Source organism: Bidens hawaiensis, unplaced genomic scaffold, assembly GCF_021521415.1.
Source record: "Bidens hawaiensis isolate Kalapana, Puna unplaced genomic scaffold, B.hawaiensis_p1.1 tig00000237_1, whole genome shotgun sequence".
In the NCBI taxonomy this organism is placed as follows: Eukaryota; Viridiplantae; Streptophyta; class Magnoliopsida; order Asterales; family Asteraceae; genus Bidens; species Bidens hawaiensis.
Window position 1 is genome coordinate 7,885,970 of NW_027491021.1, and position 19,446 is coordinate 7,905,415.

The 19,446-nt window shown below is 36.0% G+C and overlaps 1 protein-coding gene and 2 pseudogenes across 1 annotated transcript; 2 read left to right on the forward strand and 1 right to left on the reverse strand.

Moving 5' to 3' along the window:
- The first annotated feature begins 276 nt into the window (after positions 1-276).
- On the forward strand, positions 277-1,844 carry LOC143600971 (uncharacterized; annotated as a pseudogene).
- Positions 1,845-3,335: 1,491 nt separating this feature from the next.
- LOC143601063 (glutathione S-transferase DHAR2-like) lies at positions 3,336-5,620 on the reverse strand. The gene is made up of 3 exons (XM_077078592.1): positions 5,361-5,620; positions 3,537-3,657; positions 3,336-3,473 (listed from the first exon to the last, which is right to left on the reverse strand). Exons 1-3 carry the CDS (start codon positions 5,618-5,620, stop codon positions 3,336-3,338), a joined length of 519 nt encoding a protein of 172 aa, XP_076934707.1.
- A 1,551-nt stretch (positions 5,621-7,171) lies between these two features.
- LOC143601155 (uncharacterized) lies at positions 7,172-17,664 on the forward strand (annotated as a pseudogene).
- The last annotated feature ends 1,782 nt before the right edge of the window (positions 17,665-19,446 follow it).

Below are 19,446 nucleotides of genomic sequence, written 5' to 3' on the forward strand. Positions count from 1 at the left end.
GGTATTTTTGTGCACCTCTAGTTTTGGGTTCATCTTCTTTAATCAATTTTTTTTTTAATTCGGATGGATTTCACAACATTGATGAGATTTATTATGATTAAACTAGGCTGAACTGTTAAAATTGTTAAACCAAACTGTTTGAACTTTGGACAGTTGGATACAAAAGTGAGCTGTTAAAAAGACGGGGGCTTAACATAAACACGAATTAACCTCGTAACACAATCCTCGTTCGGTCAAACCTGAACTTTATACGACAAATTCACAAACATTCGACCGATGAAGGCTGCTTTACGCCGAATCGTCCATCCCAGCACCAAACCCACTCATCCAATCAATGCTTGGTTTCTAAATTACATCCAGACGACGGCAGAGAACGACGAAGAAGACAAATCAGCAGCAGCAATCACCACCATCTGTAAATCTTTCCCAATCAACATTAACTGGCAAACCTTAAACCAAAACCTCAAACTCCTCAACCTCAATAACCCATCAATCATCAACAAAGTAGTAATTCAGCTCAAAGACCCACCAAATGCCAAAAAAGCCTTATCATTCTTCCACTGGTCCTCTCACTTCACCAACACCACTCACCAAACACACACCTACACTCTCCTAATACACGTTTTGGTTAAAGCCAAACTTATCAAAGACGCCACCGCGCTAATCGAATCACTTCTCACACGCGGTAAATGCAATATTCGTTCGTTCATCGATAGTTATGAGGTTACTGATTCAGACCCATTTGTGTTTGATTTGCTGATACGAATATGTTCTAAGTTAAGGATGATTAATGAAGCTATGGACATGTGTGTTTGTGTCAGCGAACACGGGTTCAAATTGAATGTGATTAGTTATAATATTTTGTTACATGTGGTTCAAAAATCGGATAAGACGAATATGGTTTGGAGGGTTTATGAGCATATGATTGAAAACAGAACGTACCCGGATGAAAAGAGTGTTGAGATTATCGTTAATGGTTTGTGTAAAGAAGGGAAGTTGAAGAAGTTTGTTGATATGATAGATAGGATTGATCGGAAGAGATGCACGCCGAAAGTGATTGTTAATACTTGTTTGGTTCATGGGATGATTGAGGAAGGGAGGGTCGAAGACGGGTTGGTTTTGTTGAAGAGGATGTTGACGAAGAACATGATACTTGACACCATTTCTTGTTCGTTGATTGTGTATGGTAGGATAGAGGTTGGAGAGTTGGAAGATGCGTGGAAGGTGTATGATGAAATGCTTAAGAGAGGTTTCAAGGCCAATTCGTTTGTGCATACGTCGTTTATAGGTGCGTATTGTGAGGGTGGGAAGATTGAAGATGCGGATGAATTGTTTAATGATATGGAACGCGAGGGTTTGCAGGCGTATCATGAGACCTACACGCATATGATTGTTGGTTGTGCAAAAGGTGGAAAATTGGAAGAAAGCTTGAGTTTTTGTGAGAAAATGGTGCGGAACGGCTCATTCCAAGTTGTTTGGCTTTTAATGAAGTGGTTGAGAGGCTAAATGGGCACGCAAGTGTTCGTCGAGCTGACGAGACGCTGACTATTTTGGTGGATAAAGGATTCATGCCAGATGCAAATACATACTCTTATATTATTGCTGGTTATGGCAGACACGGTGATCTTGAGGGAGTTTTGAAGCTTTACTATGAAATGGAATATAGGAAACTCTCTCCCGGGGCATTGGTGTTTAAATGGTTAATTGTTAGTCTTTACCGAGCAGGGAGATTAGAGGAATCAGAGAAGTATTTAAGGATAATGAAAGCTCGATCTTTAGTCCCGACGGATTACACATATTACGCATTGGTTTTAGACTTGTACCCGAGTGTGACATGTTAAAAGGTGTATTTCTTGTAATTTATGTTGACAAGCTATTATTTTAAGGTTTGTTCCTGATAATATGCAGCAACCGACATAACAATAACAATTACAGGAACTAGAACATTCGTGCGTTCAAGACTTGGTCAAAATTGTGTGGGTGACACTTCTGATCTCTTCCAATTGAGGGTCTTAATCAGTGTTACTCAGATTTTTGTCAGTCTCCTAAAAATCATATAAAATCAACCGAGTGTTCGTTTTTGGTGTGCTATGTATTGTTGAAAAGCCCATTGAATGTAGTTTCTACAGAATTTTAGAGCAAAGAAAAATATGGTCGTTAAGTGGTCAAATAAGTGAATTACAGCTGCTGCGCAGACAAATGCTGCACACAAATTTGTTTTCGAAAAACAAGTAAAAGTAGATGTTCGGACGCATTTAACCTAATGCACATTGTTGGCTTAAGTTGGTTATATTAGTTTATTATGGTATATTCAAAGTGCCTGAAATACTTGCATATGAGGTATGCAAGTATTTGCACTATCGGGTCAAATGAATAAATTGATTATATGTTAGATCTTGTTGAGAAACGAATACGGGAGTGGGGTTGTTTTTAATAGGATACTAATGTTGGATTTCAAAGGTTGCATATATGTATCCTAATGATTACTTGTTGACTTTCAAACAAGCTAGGCATTCTAAAGCTTGGAATTCAACAAATCAAGTTGGTGAAGTAGTCAAGTTTCCAATGGGCAAAGGTACGCTTATTTTAAGAAGTTATGCGACTTATTTTTATGTTTTGAGTATCATAATTTTATGAAGTAGATTCGGGTCCTTTGGACCCATTTAGATTGTATCTTAATTTTTATGACTTCAAAAGAATGAGTCTGGGTTGTTTTGACTCGTTATAAATAAGCTTGTCTTGTACAACATTATGTAGTATTGTGTAGTACTTGTGCGTGAATGTTGATGTCGCTAAATAATAATTTGACCCGTTGATTGATTATAATATAGTAGTATGGCATAATTGGGAATTCGCCTCGTTTGCTGATGCTATGTTATTAATAGGATAAGGGAGAGAGATTGATCCGTTTATTAATGTTATGTTAATGATATAGTTAGTAAGAGATGTTGACCCATTTATTGTACTTATGCTAGTAGTGTAATTAAACGATAATAACAGCTTGTTTATAATAATGCAAATTAGAAGTTGTGTTGTCGGTAAGATGCCTAAATATTATGAGTTGGAAATAACTGGGTAGAAATGATGAATATTATGATTTTAGTTATATGTCTTAGTACTTCGGTTTTAATGTTATTGATTAGAAACAGGTACGAGAATCTCAAGATAGAATTGGCCGATTTAGATGCAGAAAAATAAAATGGAAACTTGAGCTGCAGTGCAGTGGCCAACATAGGCTACACAGGTGTTTTACACCGGCGTCAGTTTTTGCATGATATGTTGCATATGTTGCATATTATTATTATTAGTTGATTAACTTGCTTAGCAAATGCTAATTAGCTGTGTTTGTGTGTGTTCACAGATAACTTACTCATGGGATTCTTATAATGACCCAAAGCAATCTCCAAATGATACAGCTTCGGACCAAGCGACAAGTCAGCAGCTGATACATCCTTACCATCTATAAACGGGCCCTTCAACAACAATGTAACTAAAATCAGCAAACGAATTCAACAAATCGTTTGATATTATATTACTCGCATTGTCTTGATGCAATCATTGAAAGCAGAGAGCTCATTCAGCAAAGCTTGCTCGGTTCCATCATTAGGATCTTTGCTCTTTGAGAAGCCGATAAATGTTGAAAAGATCTTCGACCCACTACATATTCAAATACATTACTGGTATGGGCCTAAACCAGCAGAGCCTGCCCGAGCTTCGCTAGGCTCAAGCTTGGCTCACTTTGACTAACGAGAGCTCTAGCATTGTTCCTTTCAAGCTAGGCTCGCGAGTCGTTTTTTCAAGCTTTCGGCATGTCTCGTTTATACAATTTATTAATTAATTTATATACATTATAAATTATGTTCATGTATTTGAGAAAACTCTTAACAAGCCTAAGCTCAGCTTGAGCTCGTTGAAACTCTTTTTGAAAAGCTCAAGCTCGGCTCGTAAGTTGTCTTTTCAAACTTGGGCTCGTCTCGTTTATTATTTATTAATTAATTTATATACATTATAAATTACTTTTATATATTTTGAGAAAACCCTTAACAAGCCTAAGCTTGGCTCGAGCTTGTGTTCCTAAACGAGCTAAAGCTCGACTATGCAGCGTAAAGTTAAAATTAATACATAGAAGCCAAAAGGATAGAAAACTTATTATTAACATACACTATAAATATCTCGAGCTCAGACTCAATAACTAAACAAACAAGCTTTATTTGAGACTGGCTCGGGATTTTATCGATATGTTCTCGAGTGGTTTGCACCCTTAATTACTGAATTATATACCAGCAGGCAGCAGCTATATCAATGTAACAAACATCTTAATTATCCTAAATAAATTGTTGGAATAAGAAGACTTAATTATCTTAAACTTTTACTCTACAATTTTAATATTTAATTTCTTGATTTACATGCAAAAATGGTGGCGTAATTTTCCTCTTTACAGTTAAGAGGAAAATTACGTATAAATCAGCTTTTCAGGTCAAGTTCTTCGGGTTTTAAAATTTTAAAGTTGGATCCAAAATCTAACTCAAATATTTCATAGTTTTTTTCGTGTTGGTATAAATCGGGTTTTAAGTAACTAGGAAAAAAACTTGGGTTAACTAGAAAAATAACTTAGCACCATACTTGGTTATACACAAAATATGTCTTAATCGAACTTAACTGAACCTACTAATTGATCAAAATAAAACTTGTGTTGAACTAGTGTTTTCGTCCAAAAATTTTTATACGTATCAAGTCTCTTCCTCCCTTCAACACAAGTTTCACTTAATAGATAGGTTCAACCAAGAGTGGCATGATGCCAACTAACTAAATCGGTGTATGGTGAGGCTTCCTGTCATGTTAAACCCAGTGACATAACCAGAACCTTGCGACTAGAGGGTCAATATAAAACAAAATTATAACAATTACTAATATGATGTAATTACTTTTCTTTAACTAGTCAACTTAGCACAAAATGGCATAACAACTTTTTTTATGCCATGAAAAAGAAACTAATGCATAATTTAACCCTAAATTACGTAAATAAATAAATAGAACTACTAATATAACGAAACTAACATTTATGAAAACTTTGATCAGAAAATTCACTACAGTGTTTGTAAACTTTGTTATGCTTGAAGTCACTAAAACACAAACATCTAATATATATAAGTGAAATAAATACTAATAAAATAATAGGGCTATTCGGACCTTTTTAAAGGAAAAATTCTCAAAATACGCCATTTGAAAAGAGAACTTCAAAATAGTCCAAAAGTTTTAAAAATTCCTATATTAATCCATCGAAAATCATCTCCTCGTGAGATTTAGTTTTCCGCCGATGGTTTTCGGCCCCCAATGAAACCTTGGCACGTGTAAAGCACCAGACACAAATTGATGGTTTTTCCTTGAAATCTATCTGTGCCGATATTTTTGGTCTGGAAATCATCTCCACGAAAACCATCTCCTCCGTGATATTTGGTCCTGTATTTGTCTTCGCTGTGAGTTTTCCAAAATCGTCGAAATCCGTGTTTTTTTGAAATTCATCTGACCAGATGAATTTCAAGTGAATTTCGTCTTCGGAGACGATTTCCGAAAAAGCATGCACCACCACCACCACTATCATCATTGTGACATTCGCCATTTTCATTTCACATTTGTACTCGTTTTTGTATTGTAAACCCGACCCGTTTTGGCTTTTGGATCATATGGATATTAATGAAACAAAGAATTTTATGTTATAATCATGTTTCATACTTAACGTTTCATTCCAAAGTCTTTATCGGTGTTTAAAACGCTTATTTTGTGCTCAAAACGACCCAAAATGAACTACAGGGACTAAAATTGCCAAAAATACAAAGTTTGCCCGAGAACCCCCACCTCACGTGACGCGTAGGGCTGGTCTTAGCCCGCTGCGCATAAACCCGCGGTTAAGTTCAGCAAAAAAAAACATTTTTTTAACGTTTTTGGTTCGTTTAAGCTCGTTTAAGGCCTGAATTCGTGTTGTAATCATCCAAACTAACCAATACTCAACCCATAATTATTCTAGAATCCTCCAACATGTTTTTATACCTGGTCATAATTTATTTAATTCAAAACTCATTTTTTAAATAAAGCATCAAAGTTGTTCTAGTTAGTTTTGCTTAATAAAAAAATTCATTAACATCAACACACCAAACATAACACATTTCATAAACATCACACACCAAACATAACACTCGATATTTGTCTTTTAGTATATAAGTACTTGAAAGCGACATGACAGGAGGATCCCAAGCTTGTCTTCTAGTTTAAAAGTACCTATCCACAAACCATGTCTTGTCACCATCGACTCGGGCATGTTTATCTTTATAACAGAGATTGGTCCTCGTCTCACTTCACCGCCATCCTCTCTTTCCCAACCTCCATAAGGCTCCCTCCTCAGTTATGCATGTTCTCTGGTGACTTCCATCCTTATGCCACCCCTTTTACATGAGACCAGATTTCCCCACAATCTTAGAGCTACTACATTTTGATACCAAAATGAACACTTATATAATATTATACTATGTTTACGCACATTCTTTTGTGAAGTGAAGAATTAAAACCAAACTTTTTCCCGTGACAGTTAAAAGAAAAAGAAAACAAAAATTCTTTGGAGAAGACGACACTGTTTATATAAACCATACATTAGAGCATTCACACTCCACAATTTTCTGCCTTATAATTTAACTTAAAAGTCATACTTTCCGTCGTTTTCTTGGAAACGGGAATGACGAGGAAAATATTTTAATTTTTTTTTTAATTTTTTCGTTTTTTATTTATATTTTTTAAAAAATAGAGGCTTTTTTTAGCAAAAAAAAATCATTCTCACACTTTTTATATTGTCTCACTTTGTATTTTAATTTTTCCCTATTTATTTATATAGTTTTATAACTTTATTTATGATGCAATAAGTTTAGGTTAGTTTTAATAATTAAAAACTATAAGTAAGAGGATGGAAGTTGTAATTTTGTAAAAATAAAAGGTAAAAGGTGAAAAGAGATATTTTTTTACCTAAATACATCTCTCATCTCTTTCCTTAACATGTTCTCGTTCTCAACCGCCGCTCAGCCGCCTCACATTAGCCGGAAATAATCAACCTCTTTCCTCTTTTGGTTCAAACGGATTTGACAACATAGATGAGATTTATTAGGATTTATCGAGCAAACCTTCAATGGCACCTTGTGGAACGTCATCTATGCTACAAGTATTAACACGGCGTGTTATTGAGTTTGAGAAAGGTACGTTCATTTTTTAAGTTTTTAAACAGCACATGAATAAATGGTAAGGTGTGTGTGTCTATCACTCTATTATTATATTAAATTAAGTGTATAGTATTAAATACATATGAAATGAAGATGATCCATAATTTTGGTTTAGTTTAGTTACTCTGTGTACTGTTTATGTATTCTTCATGGTATTGTATTGTATGTATGAGGTATAACATGTGCTTGCTCACAGTGTGTTAACGAGTGGGTACACAAAAGGGAGTTGAAACCACCCTTAGATTTGTAAATATGAGAAGCCATACCATCTTCTTAAAATCAACTCACCACCTTCAAGTTTCAAGATAAAAACATACTAGACCCATTCTCTCACAACTACTCAAGTTCTCTATCTCTATTTTACATCACGGCCACCGCCACCTTCACCGATAGAAACCACCCTTACCACCTCCTAATACCGCACGGGAGCAGCACACCACCACAACGGCTCACTGCCATGTCACCCCCCTTCACCATCCCGTACCAATGTGAACCACCGCCCCGGACTCCCTATCATCAACGGTCACCTTCCTCTCACTCCCTACATCACCGTAGCGCCACCGTAAAACCATCACAATACGCCATCATCAATCGGTCACCATCAACAGCCACTACACCCTCTAGCGGCCACCGCGAACGCTGCCCCGGAACCACACTCATCGTCCACCACTTTTTCTCTACAGTCACTATACTCTCTCTCTCTCTCTCTCTCTCTCTCTCTCCCCTCGGTTTATATGTGTAGCACCAAACACACACCCATACTAACTTTAAACACAACATCATCTTCCTGCATGCAAGGCTCAAGGAATGGATTAGGGAGTTGTAAAGAAGGTTTAACAAGCGTGAGAGTGGATTACAAGCTTAAGACTCTCTAATTTCTCTCTAAATCTAATCCTAGAACTAAGTGAGCTAAAATTCATCTCTAAATCTATCTTTATTTTTTAAAAGTTGTGTTTATGCTAAGTACTCTAACACCCAACTATCAAGGTACACACTATTATGTTTAATGATGCTAAAAAAAATATACTTAAACTTAGTGAATAGGAGTTAAGGTTTAAGTTTAAAAAGGTTTATAAATTATGAGTTAAAAAATAAAAAAACACTTATGTTGTCTATAATTCATACATAGAACTTAGGTGCATTTAACTATTTACTCACTTATAAAAGATCAATGTATGAAATGAATACACTTAATTTTTAGAACAAAAGAAGGATATATAATTTACTTTTATTATGAATATGTACTAGCTAGATATCTCAGGCCCACTTTGGTGGCTTACGAATTTTTTTATGGATAATTCATCTCGGTTAAATAAATATTGCTAAAGCACAAATATATGTGTACGTATAGAATTTTTATTTAGAAAACTTAAATCTTACTAGCATTACAACTTAAAGATAAAGAAACAAATGATTTGCTAGGTTTTTAGTTATATACATATATATGTGTATACAATATTTTGGTTAGTATAATGTCATCTTGTACTTTTGGAAACTAATACACGGTGACCCGTTAGTTTATCTACTAAAATAATCAACCAAAAGTTACATTGACGTCAATTAGGCTTCCTTATGCATTTATATAAATATATATTTTGAAGACGTCAGAATGTATCCGAGACTCCGCTAAATAAATTTGTTCGATGGTAGACTCAACCTATTTTGGTAAAGTTGAAGTATTGTTGGAAAAATGCTAGTATGAAAACTTAAATGTTTAAGTTGGTTGTTCTAAAACAACTAGATGTTATAAATTTCGCCAAAATAGATATTACTTACAAGTAAAAAAAAATATTTTTTTTACGAGCTAAAAGATCCAAAACAATATATAGGTTGGTTGGAAATTACGAACGGAAGTATATTCATATTTCGAATTACTAAAGATATAGCTCGTAACTTAACAAAATATTAAATAGAAAGGAATATGATTTTTATATTTATTTATCATTCAAACGAACGAGTCATTTTTTTTTAATTAAGACAAACGATAACTAAGTGGATTCGAAACTTACGTGAAAGGTATTCTTATATTTATATGATGATATAAATATTTATTATATAAAAACTTATCACCAACGGGTTTCCTAACAAATAACGTGTAAAACATTATTAACGAAATAGTCAAAACGATTAGTTGGGTGAAAGCGACTAGCATAAATCGACTTGCAAGTCGATAACTAAAATTAACTGACCTTGTGCGATTAGGGTGCGAAAAGGCTACAGGAGTCAAGCTTAAACAAAGTACCTAGCTAAACCGAATCTATACTCACGAGGTGAGTTCACGACCCCTTTTTTTTACGCTTTTTACTACTTTTATAACTCGGGAGGAGAAACATACTCAAACCTATTTTTTTATATACAATCACAAGACCATATGATACTTGAAATATATTATTTATATGAACACAAGACCACAAATACTGCGCATTATGTGAACGTTATTTAATAGTGCCCTAGGGGATCGAAAGATCATTCACTGGGATCGAAATATCATTCACTGGGATCGAAAGATTATATGCTGGGATCGAAAGATCATTCACTTAGGAATTGTAGGATCATTTACTATGAGATCGTAGAGATCATTCACACTTTAACCATTAGCTACGGCTTAGCCTGAGATTATACAGATAGGACTAATGGACTGACTCCCTAATCATGGTTGGCAACTAAAGTTATCGATACACATTATCAAGCAAGGCGCATGCAAGTATTTGGCATATTCGATTTATAGGTCAGGTGTTGGATATAGGCTCGTATGATAAGATACTGGTAGCCCAAGCTAGATGTACGAGGATTGAATCATACTTATTCACAAGATCACTATTGTTACTGAAGTTTTTGGGGAAACGATTACATGTTATGGCCCCTAAATTATTACTGTTACTAATCATTATTAGGGAAAACGCTTTCTAAATATGGTCTTTGGAATATCTGTGATATTTATATGAAAAACGTATTTCTATTTATGAATAAAGAATTCCTACTAACGTTTTCAATAAGAATGCTTTCGTGTTATGAACACGTAAACCTTTTTATTGTTTTCTTGGAAAACTATTTTACATTACGACTATAAAACTTGTGAACTCACCAACATTATGTTGACGTTTTCGAGTATGTTTTTCAGGTTAAAACTGAAGTCGTGGAATACAAGTAGGGACCCCACATGCATCGTAGGATACCATTTTTGAAGGATTTCATCGTTATCACTTAATACGTTTTGAAATCTTATTATGTATTTTGATTAACCCATGTTTTGTAAGCGTTTTAAACAATTGGTATCCTATATAAATTTGTGTTTGCAATAATATCATATGCTTACGGTATACATGACGTCACGTGCCCACGCTTCCGCCTTAACGGGGTGTGACAACTTTGAAATGTGAGTAACATATAAAAATGTTGAAAATCGATGGTTTAGTTCTATATTTTCATAAAAACCAAGCGTTTGGTTCAGCTTCAGTTTTGTGTGTAGATACAACCAAACCGTACAGAACTGAATTTCTTATATCTACCGTATGTTTTTATATTTGGCTCGATTTCAGTTTTGCGTGCCACTAAACCGAACCTAACCAAATTTAAAGGTCTCATTTTTTTTACGTTTAATTATAAATTATATACAATAATGAGCAAAAACGGAAGAACTAGTTGTATTCATAAAAACCAAACTTTTGGATCCATTTCGGTTTTGAATGTAACTAAAACCCGAACCAAACTTATAGATTTCACTTTTTTTACTTTCAATTTTAAGTTATTTACAAAAATTAACAAAAACCAGCGCGTAAGTTTTATTTTTTCATAAAACGAACTTGTGGTTCAATACCGGCACGGCACCGAAGACAAAAAATCGGGAAAATACCGTTACCGAACCGCACCGAAGCCTAATAGTCTCCAAAGAGGGCTGCCTGTAGTTTCCATATCCATTGGAGACTGCAGAATTCTTGTATGGCCATACTAGAGATGAAAACAAGTTAGACAGGGTTTTGTTGGAATCAGGTGATGTATTGATATTAGGCGACAAGTCTAGACTCATTTTTCACTCGGTGAAGGAAGTCTTTTCACTCTTTCCATGCACCACTCCTTGTCCGTTATTACTAGATACCGCGCTCAGACCAGGCCGTCTAAACCTTACTTTAAGGCAGTTTTGACTTGCTCGTTCTTTTCTACAACTTTAGGATGATAGCAATGGATTTGTGATCCATGGGTCATGATTGGAAATGAACCAGTTTGATTCATGAAGTTATTAGCTATAGTAATGCATGATGACATTTTCCACGTCCCACACCATCACATTAGTTTTGTTTATTTGCTTCTAGTAATGGTTATTTTCTTTGTGTTTTATTTTTATTTCTTTCCATTCCCTTAAACCTGGGTAGTTTTATTTTCTTTTCACTGGAGGTGCTGACACACAACCAATCCTGATAGACCACTCTTTCGTCAAAGATGCCTAACCGCGGCACCGATCATTCGGGGGACGTGGGCTGGAAGCCTCCTAAAGAGTAACGGAGGTGCACGAAGGTAGGCTAAAGCTAAGATTCTGCTCGTGAGCATAATGGTATAAGCCTGATTAGTCGAATGTATGTTTGGTATGGGGTAATGGACTGGCGGTGGAATGGAATAGCGAGGAATTATATTATGGGCGAGGTAATCGAATGAATCATTACCATTATATTGACTTGTTTGATATGCTAGTAAAAGCCTGAAAAAAATAAAATGATAGTGAGTGGTGGTGGTGGGCGGCAAGCAGTAATGGTGGTGGTGGTGGACGACGGTGGCGATGGGGGGGGGATCCAGGAGTGATGGGTGAATAGGTGGTGGTGGCAGGCAGTGACGGTGGTGGTGGTGATGGCCGGAAGCGATAGTAAGTGACAGTGGTGGGCGGCGCTAGTAGGTGGTAGCGGGTTGATGATGGTGGTGGGTGGAGGAGGCGGTGGCGGGGTGGTGGTGGTGGCCAGAGGGCAATGGGTGGTAGTGGTGGGAGGATGGTGGAGGTAATATAGTGTAAAAGAGAGATGAAATGAAAAATATAAAAAGGAGATGGATGGAATTAATTTGGGATGTTTTAGGAGGAATGAAATAGACATGGTAATGGGTGATTTCATTTTATTGACCAACCAAACACCTTTTTTTTCTTTCTCTCACAATAGTTCATGACTATATTCCATTTCACCACTCATTTTTGTATACCAAACGCTACCTTATGTATCTGACGATGGAATGAATGAATAGTTGGATGAGTTTTGATGAATGAATATTCTTTTGGTTAATTTTCTCATTGGATTATGAGGTGATCTATTGTTCCCATGTTAGATTGTAAAGCGAGTGACTGCTTCCATGCTAATTCAATTATGGCCACTTGTACCGTACCGGTACCAGCATTGAAAATACCAATTCCGAAAATCACAAAATTTTGGTACCGGTACCGGTATTGAAGGTAAAAATTCAGGAATACAGTACCGTACTGATCCCGAAACTCAAAACTTTGGTACCGATTGTACCAAATCGTTACCGATTTCAGTACCAGTACCGGTACCAATCGATACCGGTACCGAATTTGCTCATTAGTGTTCTTCGAGTCTAATTGCGGATTAAGTGGCTGGATTATGAGGTGATTTATTGTTGATTTGTTTCCATGTTGGATTTTGAGGTGAGTAATTGTTTCCATGCTAGTTCAAGTCGGCCACATAAATGGTGTTCTTGGAGTCTAATTGTGGATCTTAATCCAATTTTAGTTTGTCCTACCCTATGTTTGTGATGTGATTATGTATCACAAACAAACGTTAGATCTATCACTTTCGTCTGATTTCAGTTGTCCTACCTGATTGACACTCTTATTTTACAACATCTCGTATCAGAGTTGAAACAGTTTGTTTCGACTTGTATTCATTCTACATTCACTTTATCAACCAATTAAAAAAAAAGGCGGTGACAAATTATGGTCGTCGAACCGTTGAGCAACGCCTGCAAGACCTACATGACCAATTTCAAGTATTCGTCCTTGATATGCAAATGCAGAAAATACAATCAGTTTAAAATCAGATTTAGGGGTTAACTTATGCAGCCTGGAAAAAAAGAGAAAAGCTATAAATAAAATGGGAACTAAATTGACGGTTTATCGTCGTGGAAGATCAACTCCTAGCTTTATCCCCTACCAGTTTATCGTCACTCGCCAACCAAAGTTGAACGAGTTGAGCTTTTTCGAGCTCGAGTCAAGCCTGTGCCTCAAATATAGCTCGTTTAGTTATCGAGCTCGAGCTGTAACATTTCGAATTTTCTAAACCTGTATTCGTTAACGTTTAACCCGAACCGGGAATATTTTAGATTATTATTATTAATCAAGAATCAAATATTTAAGTTTCTAATGCTCACATTTTACCCTTCAAACTTAAGATAATGTTTATTTCTTATTGACAGAATTACAAATTTTGTCCTTTAAAAAAAGCCAAATTACGGTTCGTGTCCTTTTCTTAGTTTCCTTGCAGGCGGTATCCTTTAAACTTTTTTTTCCTACACGTTATGTCCTTTACGCTAACTGGGTTAGAAAAACTCTGTTAAATCCCATCACGTGAGAAGCATGTGAGGGCATATTGGTCTTTTTGCCTACTCTGCAACTTCTTCTTCCTCTTCTTCTTCTTCATTTTGCAGATCTTAATTAGATTCATCAATTAACAATCTAGGGTTTCACCAATGGATCCCACCATCCCAATTTCATCACCATACCTCCCACTCTTCTTCTCCATCTTCTTAACCATCTACTCCTCCACCCTCTCCCCTGCACATCACGTTTTTCCGGCACCAAATTTCCAGCCATCTTAGTTTTCCGTCGACCATGCAATCGACTGCAAATCATCACCAAAACCTGTCATGTTTACTCGAAGTAATAAACGCAGAATCTTGCGTCCTAAATGACGCGGTTACGACCTGTCAGGCCTTCTGATTGGAATTCAAATCGTCACCTTTGCCCTCTCAAAATCGGCCACTTATGTTATCCGAGTCCACTGCCGCCGCCGCAAGTTTTCCGGCGACGCTTCGCCTGTATCAAAGTGGGCACTATTCATGGTAAGTATTATATCAATCGAATCGCCTCTTCTTTCTGATTAAAAGCCCTATGTTTTTATTTACAAACTACAACGATGAAGAACGAATTTTAAACATGAAACTGAGTCAGGTTTTAGGGCTTGGCTGAGTATCGATATATTCTTTGGTGGTGGCATGTTGAGGGAGACGATGATAGGACACAGAGACTATTTTTATAAGATCTGCAAAATGAAGAAGAAGAAGAAGTTGCAGGGTAGGCAAAAAGACCAATATGCCCTCACATGCTTCTCACGTGATGGGATTTAACAGAGGTTTTCTAACCCAGTTAGCGTAAAGGACATAACGTGTAGGAAAAAAAAGTTTAAAGGATACCGCCTGCAAGGAAACTAAGAAAAGGACACGAACCGTAATTTGGCTTTTTTTAAAGGACAAAATTTGTAATTCTGTCTTTCTTATTTCTTTTATAATTAGTTCAATAATTAGCCAAATATCAAACTTCAAGGACTAAATATGTCAAAAACCAAAACATTTCCTCCATGCCCCTGGGGCGCCGCGCGACGGGGAAGGCCCTCATGGTCGCATAGCACGGTGAGAAGTCTGGGCAGTATCCAAGTTCGATCTCGTTTTCCTAACTCGTTTAAGGTATGAAATCGTTTATTTTAAGCACGTTTGAGAGAATTAAGGACCAAAAAACCATCTTATAACTGAAACATAAGTATAAATTCGTTTTTTATCATTCAAGATCAAATCTTTTGATTATATTCAGTGATTTATTCATAAAAGTATGATTTACTTGCTTAAACGGGCCAAAAAGCCTATAATTAGTTCGTTTTAGCTATTCCTATATAAACACATCATAATTTCTTGTTGTAAACTTTAATCTAACCCTAATACACCTCCTCCGGCCATCACCTACCTCTGATCATCCTCAAACCCTTCGGTTTTTGCATATTCGTTAAAGATTCAAGGCTTGTTCGTTGACTTTTCTTGTTTTAGGATCTTTGACTTGCGTTTCTCATCGATCCTTTCACTTTCCCGGTAAGTTGTAAACTGAGTTTTCGTTCATAAACATTCCCTAGTCGATAAACTTCAATCAATTTCTGAGATTGAAGGGTATTGACTGGTCAATTGCTTTAAAACCCGATAAAGGGTAAAACAGTCAACAACTTTGACTTATCGTTTTCTCACACTTTTGGTCGGATCCAACGTTCGGTCCAGAAGACTTTTATTCTCGTAACGTGATTTTAAGGCTACTTACCAAAACACGATTTCCGACTCGCTGTTCGGATTCTGGTCAGTACCAGCTCGCTTAAACGTTTAATTCAACATAACTAGAGTTCTACTCACCCGTCTGGATTAATTCCAGCGGCATTAAGTTCGTTTTTATTTATAGTTTCATATCACAAAGTTTCAGGTTCTGATCATTAATCTCGTTTGACACATATTGGACGACTCGTTTATCAGTTAATTATACTCACTTGCCAATAATCTAAGGTGAGTTTTATCATTCCCCTATTTTATTCAGTTTTCTAAAACATTTTGGGGACATATGCGTATATCATGCTATATATATACATAATTTTACATATATATCAAAATAGCAAACGTGTAATTATGTGTGATTAATCAAATCTACTTGTTATGTGCTTATTTGTCTTTGTATGCAATCGTTTGACATATCCTCTTCGAGAGTGTTCTCATTGACCACCGCCTGATTTGCTTGGCAACGGTCTTACTCTATTTATTTGCTCATGGTTGATTTATCGACGCTTGATTCGCTTGGCAATGGTTTAATCGACAACTTATTTGCTTATGGTTTGATTTCATTACCGCATTTATTACGTTTTGCTTATTTATTATATTAACATTATTTTTGGTGTCAAATATTGGTGATAAAGTCACTCAACATGTTTGTTGACAAAACTCCATTTTCTACGCATATGCAGGTTGCTTGAAGTTGAAGTATGGACACTTAAAAAAACCTTAGGGTTATATTGAAGACAAACTTGAATTTAAATGATTGTATATATTTATTCGAATTGTATTGTTGTATTTGAATATTGTGTGCACATTTTAAATTAAATAATTAAATAGATATTGTCACATTTTTATTATGATAGTATCTTCGAGCTGTGAGCAATCGGATCACGCCCCACCATTTCCGTCTTAGGTTGGGATGTGACAGAGCCTTGTATGGAAAGCTTGTGTGGGCTTGCCAAGCCTTACTAAGCTACCATTCTGGATTTCTATGTATTAGTTTCACATTTCACAGCCGAGCTCCACTCATTTAAAATTTTTCTCAAATCACATATTAAAAGTAATAAACATATATAAATTATTTAATAAATAATAACGAGCAGAACCCAGGCTAAAAAATAACTCGTGAGCCGAATTCGAACTCTTTCGAGTCAAAACAAGTCGAGCTTAAACCTAGTCTCGCTCAGACTCCGCATGTTTTTACATCCCTTGTTCTTAACCAATCAAACTATCAAAGGTTGGTTCACTAAGCTAGGAAGACAACAAAGGCGGCAGGTCTAATCTCTCTCCAAATCCAACCGTCAATTCCTCGCCAAATTCAGTTCTCCACCCCGAAACCTAAATCCCACAACCAATCAACATTAAAATCCCATAAATCCGACAACGGAATCCCATCCGACCAAGTCAAAACCTTAGCCAAATTCAAATCAAGACACAACTTCATCAGAGTCCTCGAAGTATCCCGTAAATCCGACCACCCGTTTGCCGGTTCACGACTCTTATTACTCGACAAACCCGGCAACATTCACAGCATCTCATTCCTATTAAAACTATTAACCGGCACCTACTTTGATGTGTTCGCTACATTCCCACCCATTTTACCTCCTGGGCCCTTAGGAATACTCGGGTTCGGAGCCGGGTTGGCTGCCAAATTGATACTGGAGCTGTACCCGCAAGGCGTGGTCCACGGGTGGGAGCTTGACCCGGCTGTAGTTTCGGTCGGGAGGGAATATTTTGGACTCTCGAAGCTCGAGAGGCAGTACTCGGATAGGCTTTTTTGTTGGTTGATTTGTTTAGTAACGGGTGTTTGATTCCGGAGCTTCAGGATCCGGATACGTGGATTAAGAAGAAGAGGAAGCTGAGGGAAGGCGGAAGGATTATGGTGAATGTTGGAGGGAGTTGTGTGGAACCCGAGGATTCGAGGAGGGATGGGAGGGTGATTATGTTGGAGACGTTGAAGGTGATGGAAAAGGTGTTTCCGGGTGAGGTAAGTGTTTTGAGTCTTGGTAGGAATAAGGATAATGATAGTTCGATTGCGGTTACGGGCAAATTGCCTGATTTGGATTTGTGGAAGAGTAATGTTGTTGATATGTGGAAACCGTTTACTGAATAACATGTTTTTAGTTAAACTGGTTGTATTGTGCCTTTTGTTTAGTTCAATTGGTCGAATCTCTCTATCCCGAGCCTAGATGCATAATCAACGAGCTCATGTCTAGAGCTTTTATTAGTCAAAACCAGAATATATAAGGTGGTTCATGTAGTAAGCCAAAATTTTACATTTGGTCCATTTGTTAAAAATTATCCATTTGCTCTTAATTGCTCATTCACTCGTCACCCTTTCGATTACTTTTGGTAAATTGACCGTTTTACCCCTCTACAAATCGATTTCTCTGAGACTCGGATAGTCATCTGCAGTGGCATCAAAAGAAAGTGTGAGGAATTGATTTTGAGATCAAAAGAAAAGCTTTCTGTTCAATTTAGGAGTCTGATTTGAAAACTGAATTAGGCCATACATAATTACATATGTTCAATTTAGGAATCTAATAAAACCTATCTTTACAAAAACAACATTCACATAATGAGTCTACATACATACAAACATAACAGATATTATGAAATAACAATAATTCATTAAATGAAATGCATAACACAATCATGAATATTATTAATACATGTAAGACTTTAGAAGTTATGTCATCTGATTAATACAAAAATGAACATACCGCGTAGAAAGTAAGATGTTTAAATTCTAAAATATCAGCTACTTGTAGATCGTCGTGAACCCTTGTAAAAGAGTTTAGCATCATTCTGAATCATCATTTAAGGTACAAATAGAACATTAGAACTCTTTTTGTACAAGTCATTTGGCTTTCTAGCATCTGATACATTTTTGTTTACAACGATCTAATATTCGGTTCCATATTATGATTGTCATGTTGTTAGACTCGTACCGTATACCAACTTAACATATTAACTTCGGCCAGTTAGTTACTTGGGTTTGGGGTTTGAATACTTAGATTCGAGGACTATAAGTCCCAAAATATGATTTGCTTGGACATATAATCAGTTGGTTCTCATCCAAGTTGACCACACTCGTATTATATTTTACTGAGAGCTTTAAGGTTTGTAATGACTCTTGTGCTTTTCTATGATTCCTCTCCTATCTAATAAACCACCAAACTTGTGTTAAAGATAATCTAGATAGAGTAAGGTTGTGGTCGGTAAATTTCTGTTGTTATTTTTGGTCCACCGGTTTCAATATTTTCAAACCGTTATGAACAATTTAGCATATAGTTTATGCCTAAGTCGGCCGTATAAAACCGGACTAGACCGAATTGTAAATATATATTGTTTTTAGGTTTTATTATTTTTTATATATCAGATATAAATAATTTAAAACTTTGTACTTTCTGTTTGCCCATTGGTCCGTAATAAGCTTTTATCAAACGGTCGAAACCAGTTTAAGTCAATAACCTATGTTTGAGTCAGAAAAAACGAACCTATGTAACTGGTTAGAACACTACGAATAAAATATTATAAATATCAAAATGTAAGAATAAAAAAAATGACAATGCATTTATTTGGTGACAATAAAAAATGTCTTGTTTTGTTTTTTTTTTAATCTGTCTTGTAGTTGGACTGCTTGTTACTCGCGTGAGGTTTCCGTTTCTTTGGCTTTTTTTTATAACATTTTGGCCTTTCAAAAAAAAATTTATTTGATGATAAAAAATTAATTATATATTTTTTAGTTAAAGATAAAAGGAAATTATAAACATGGGCATTCACATCCTATTCTCTATAGGTATCCATATAATTTAGCAAATACCACATTTTCTTTATAAAAATGTCTACCTTTTTAAAAAATCTCCAATTTAATTCTCTATCTTTATCATAC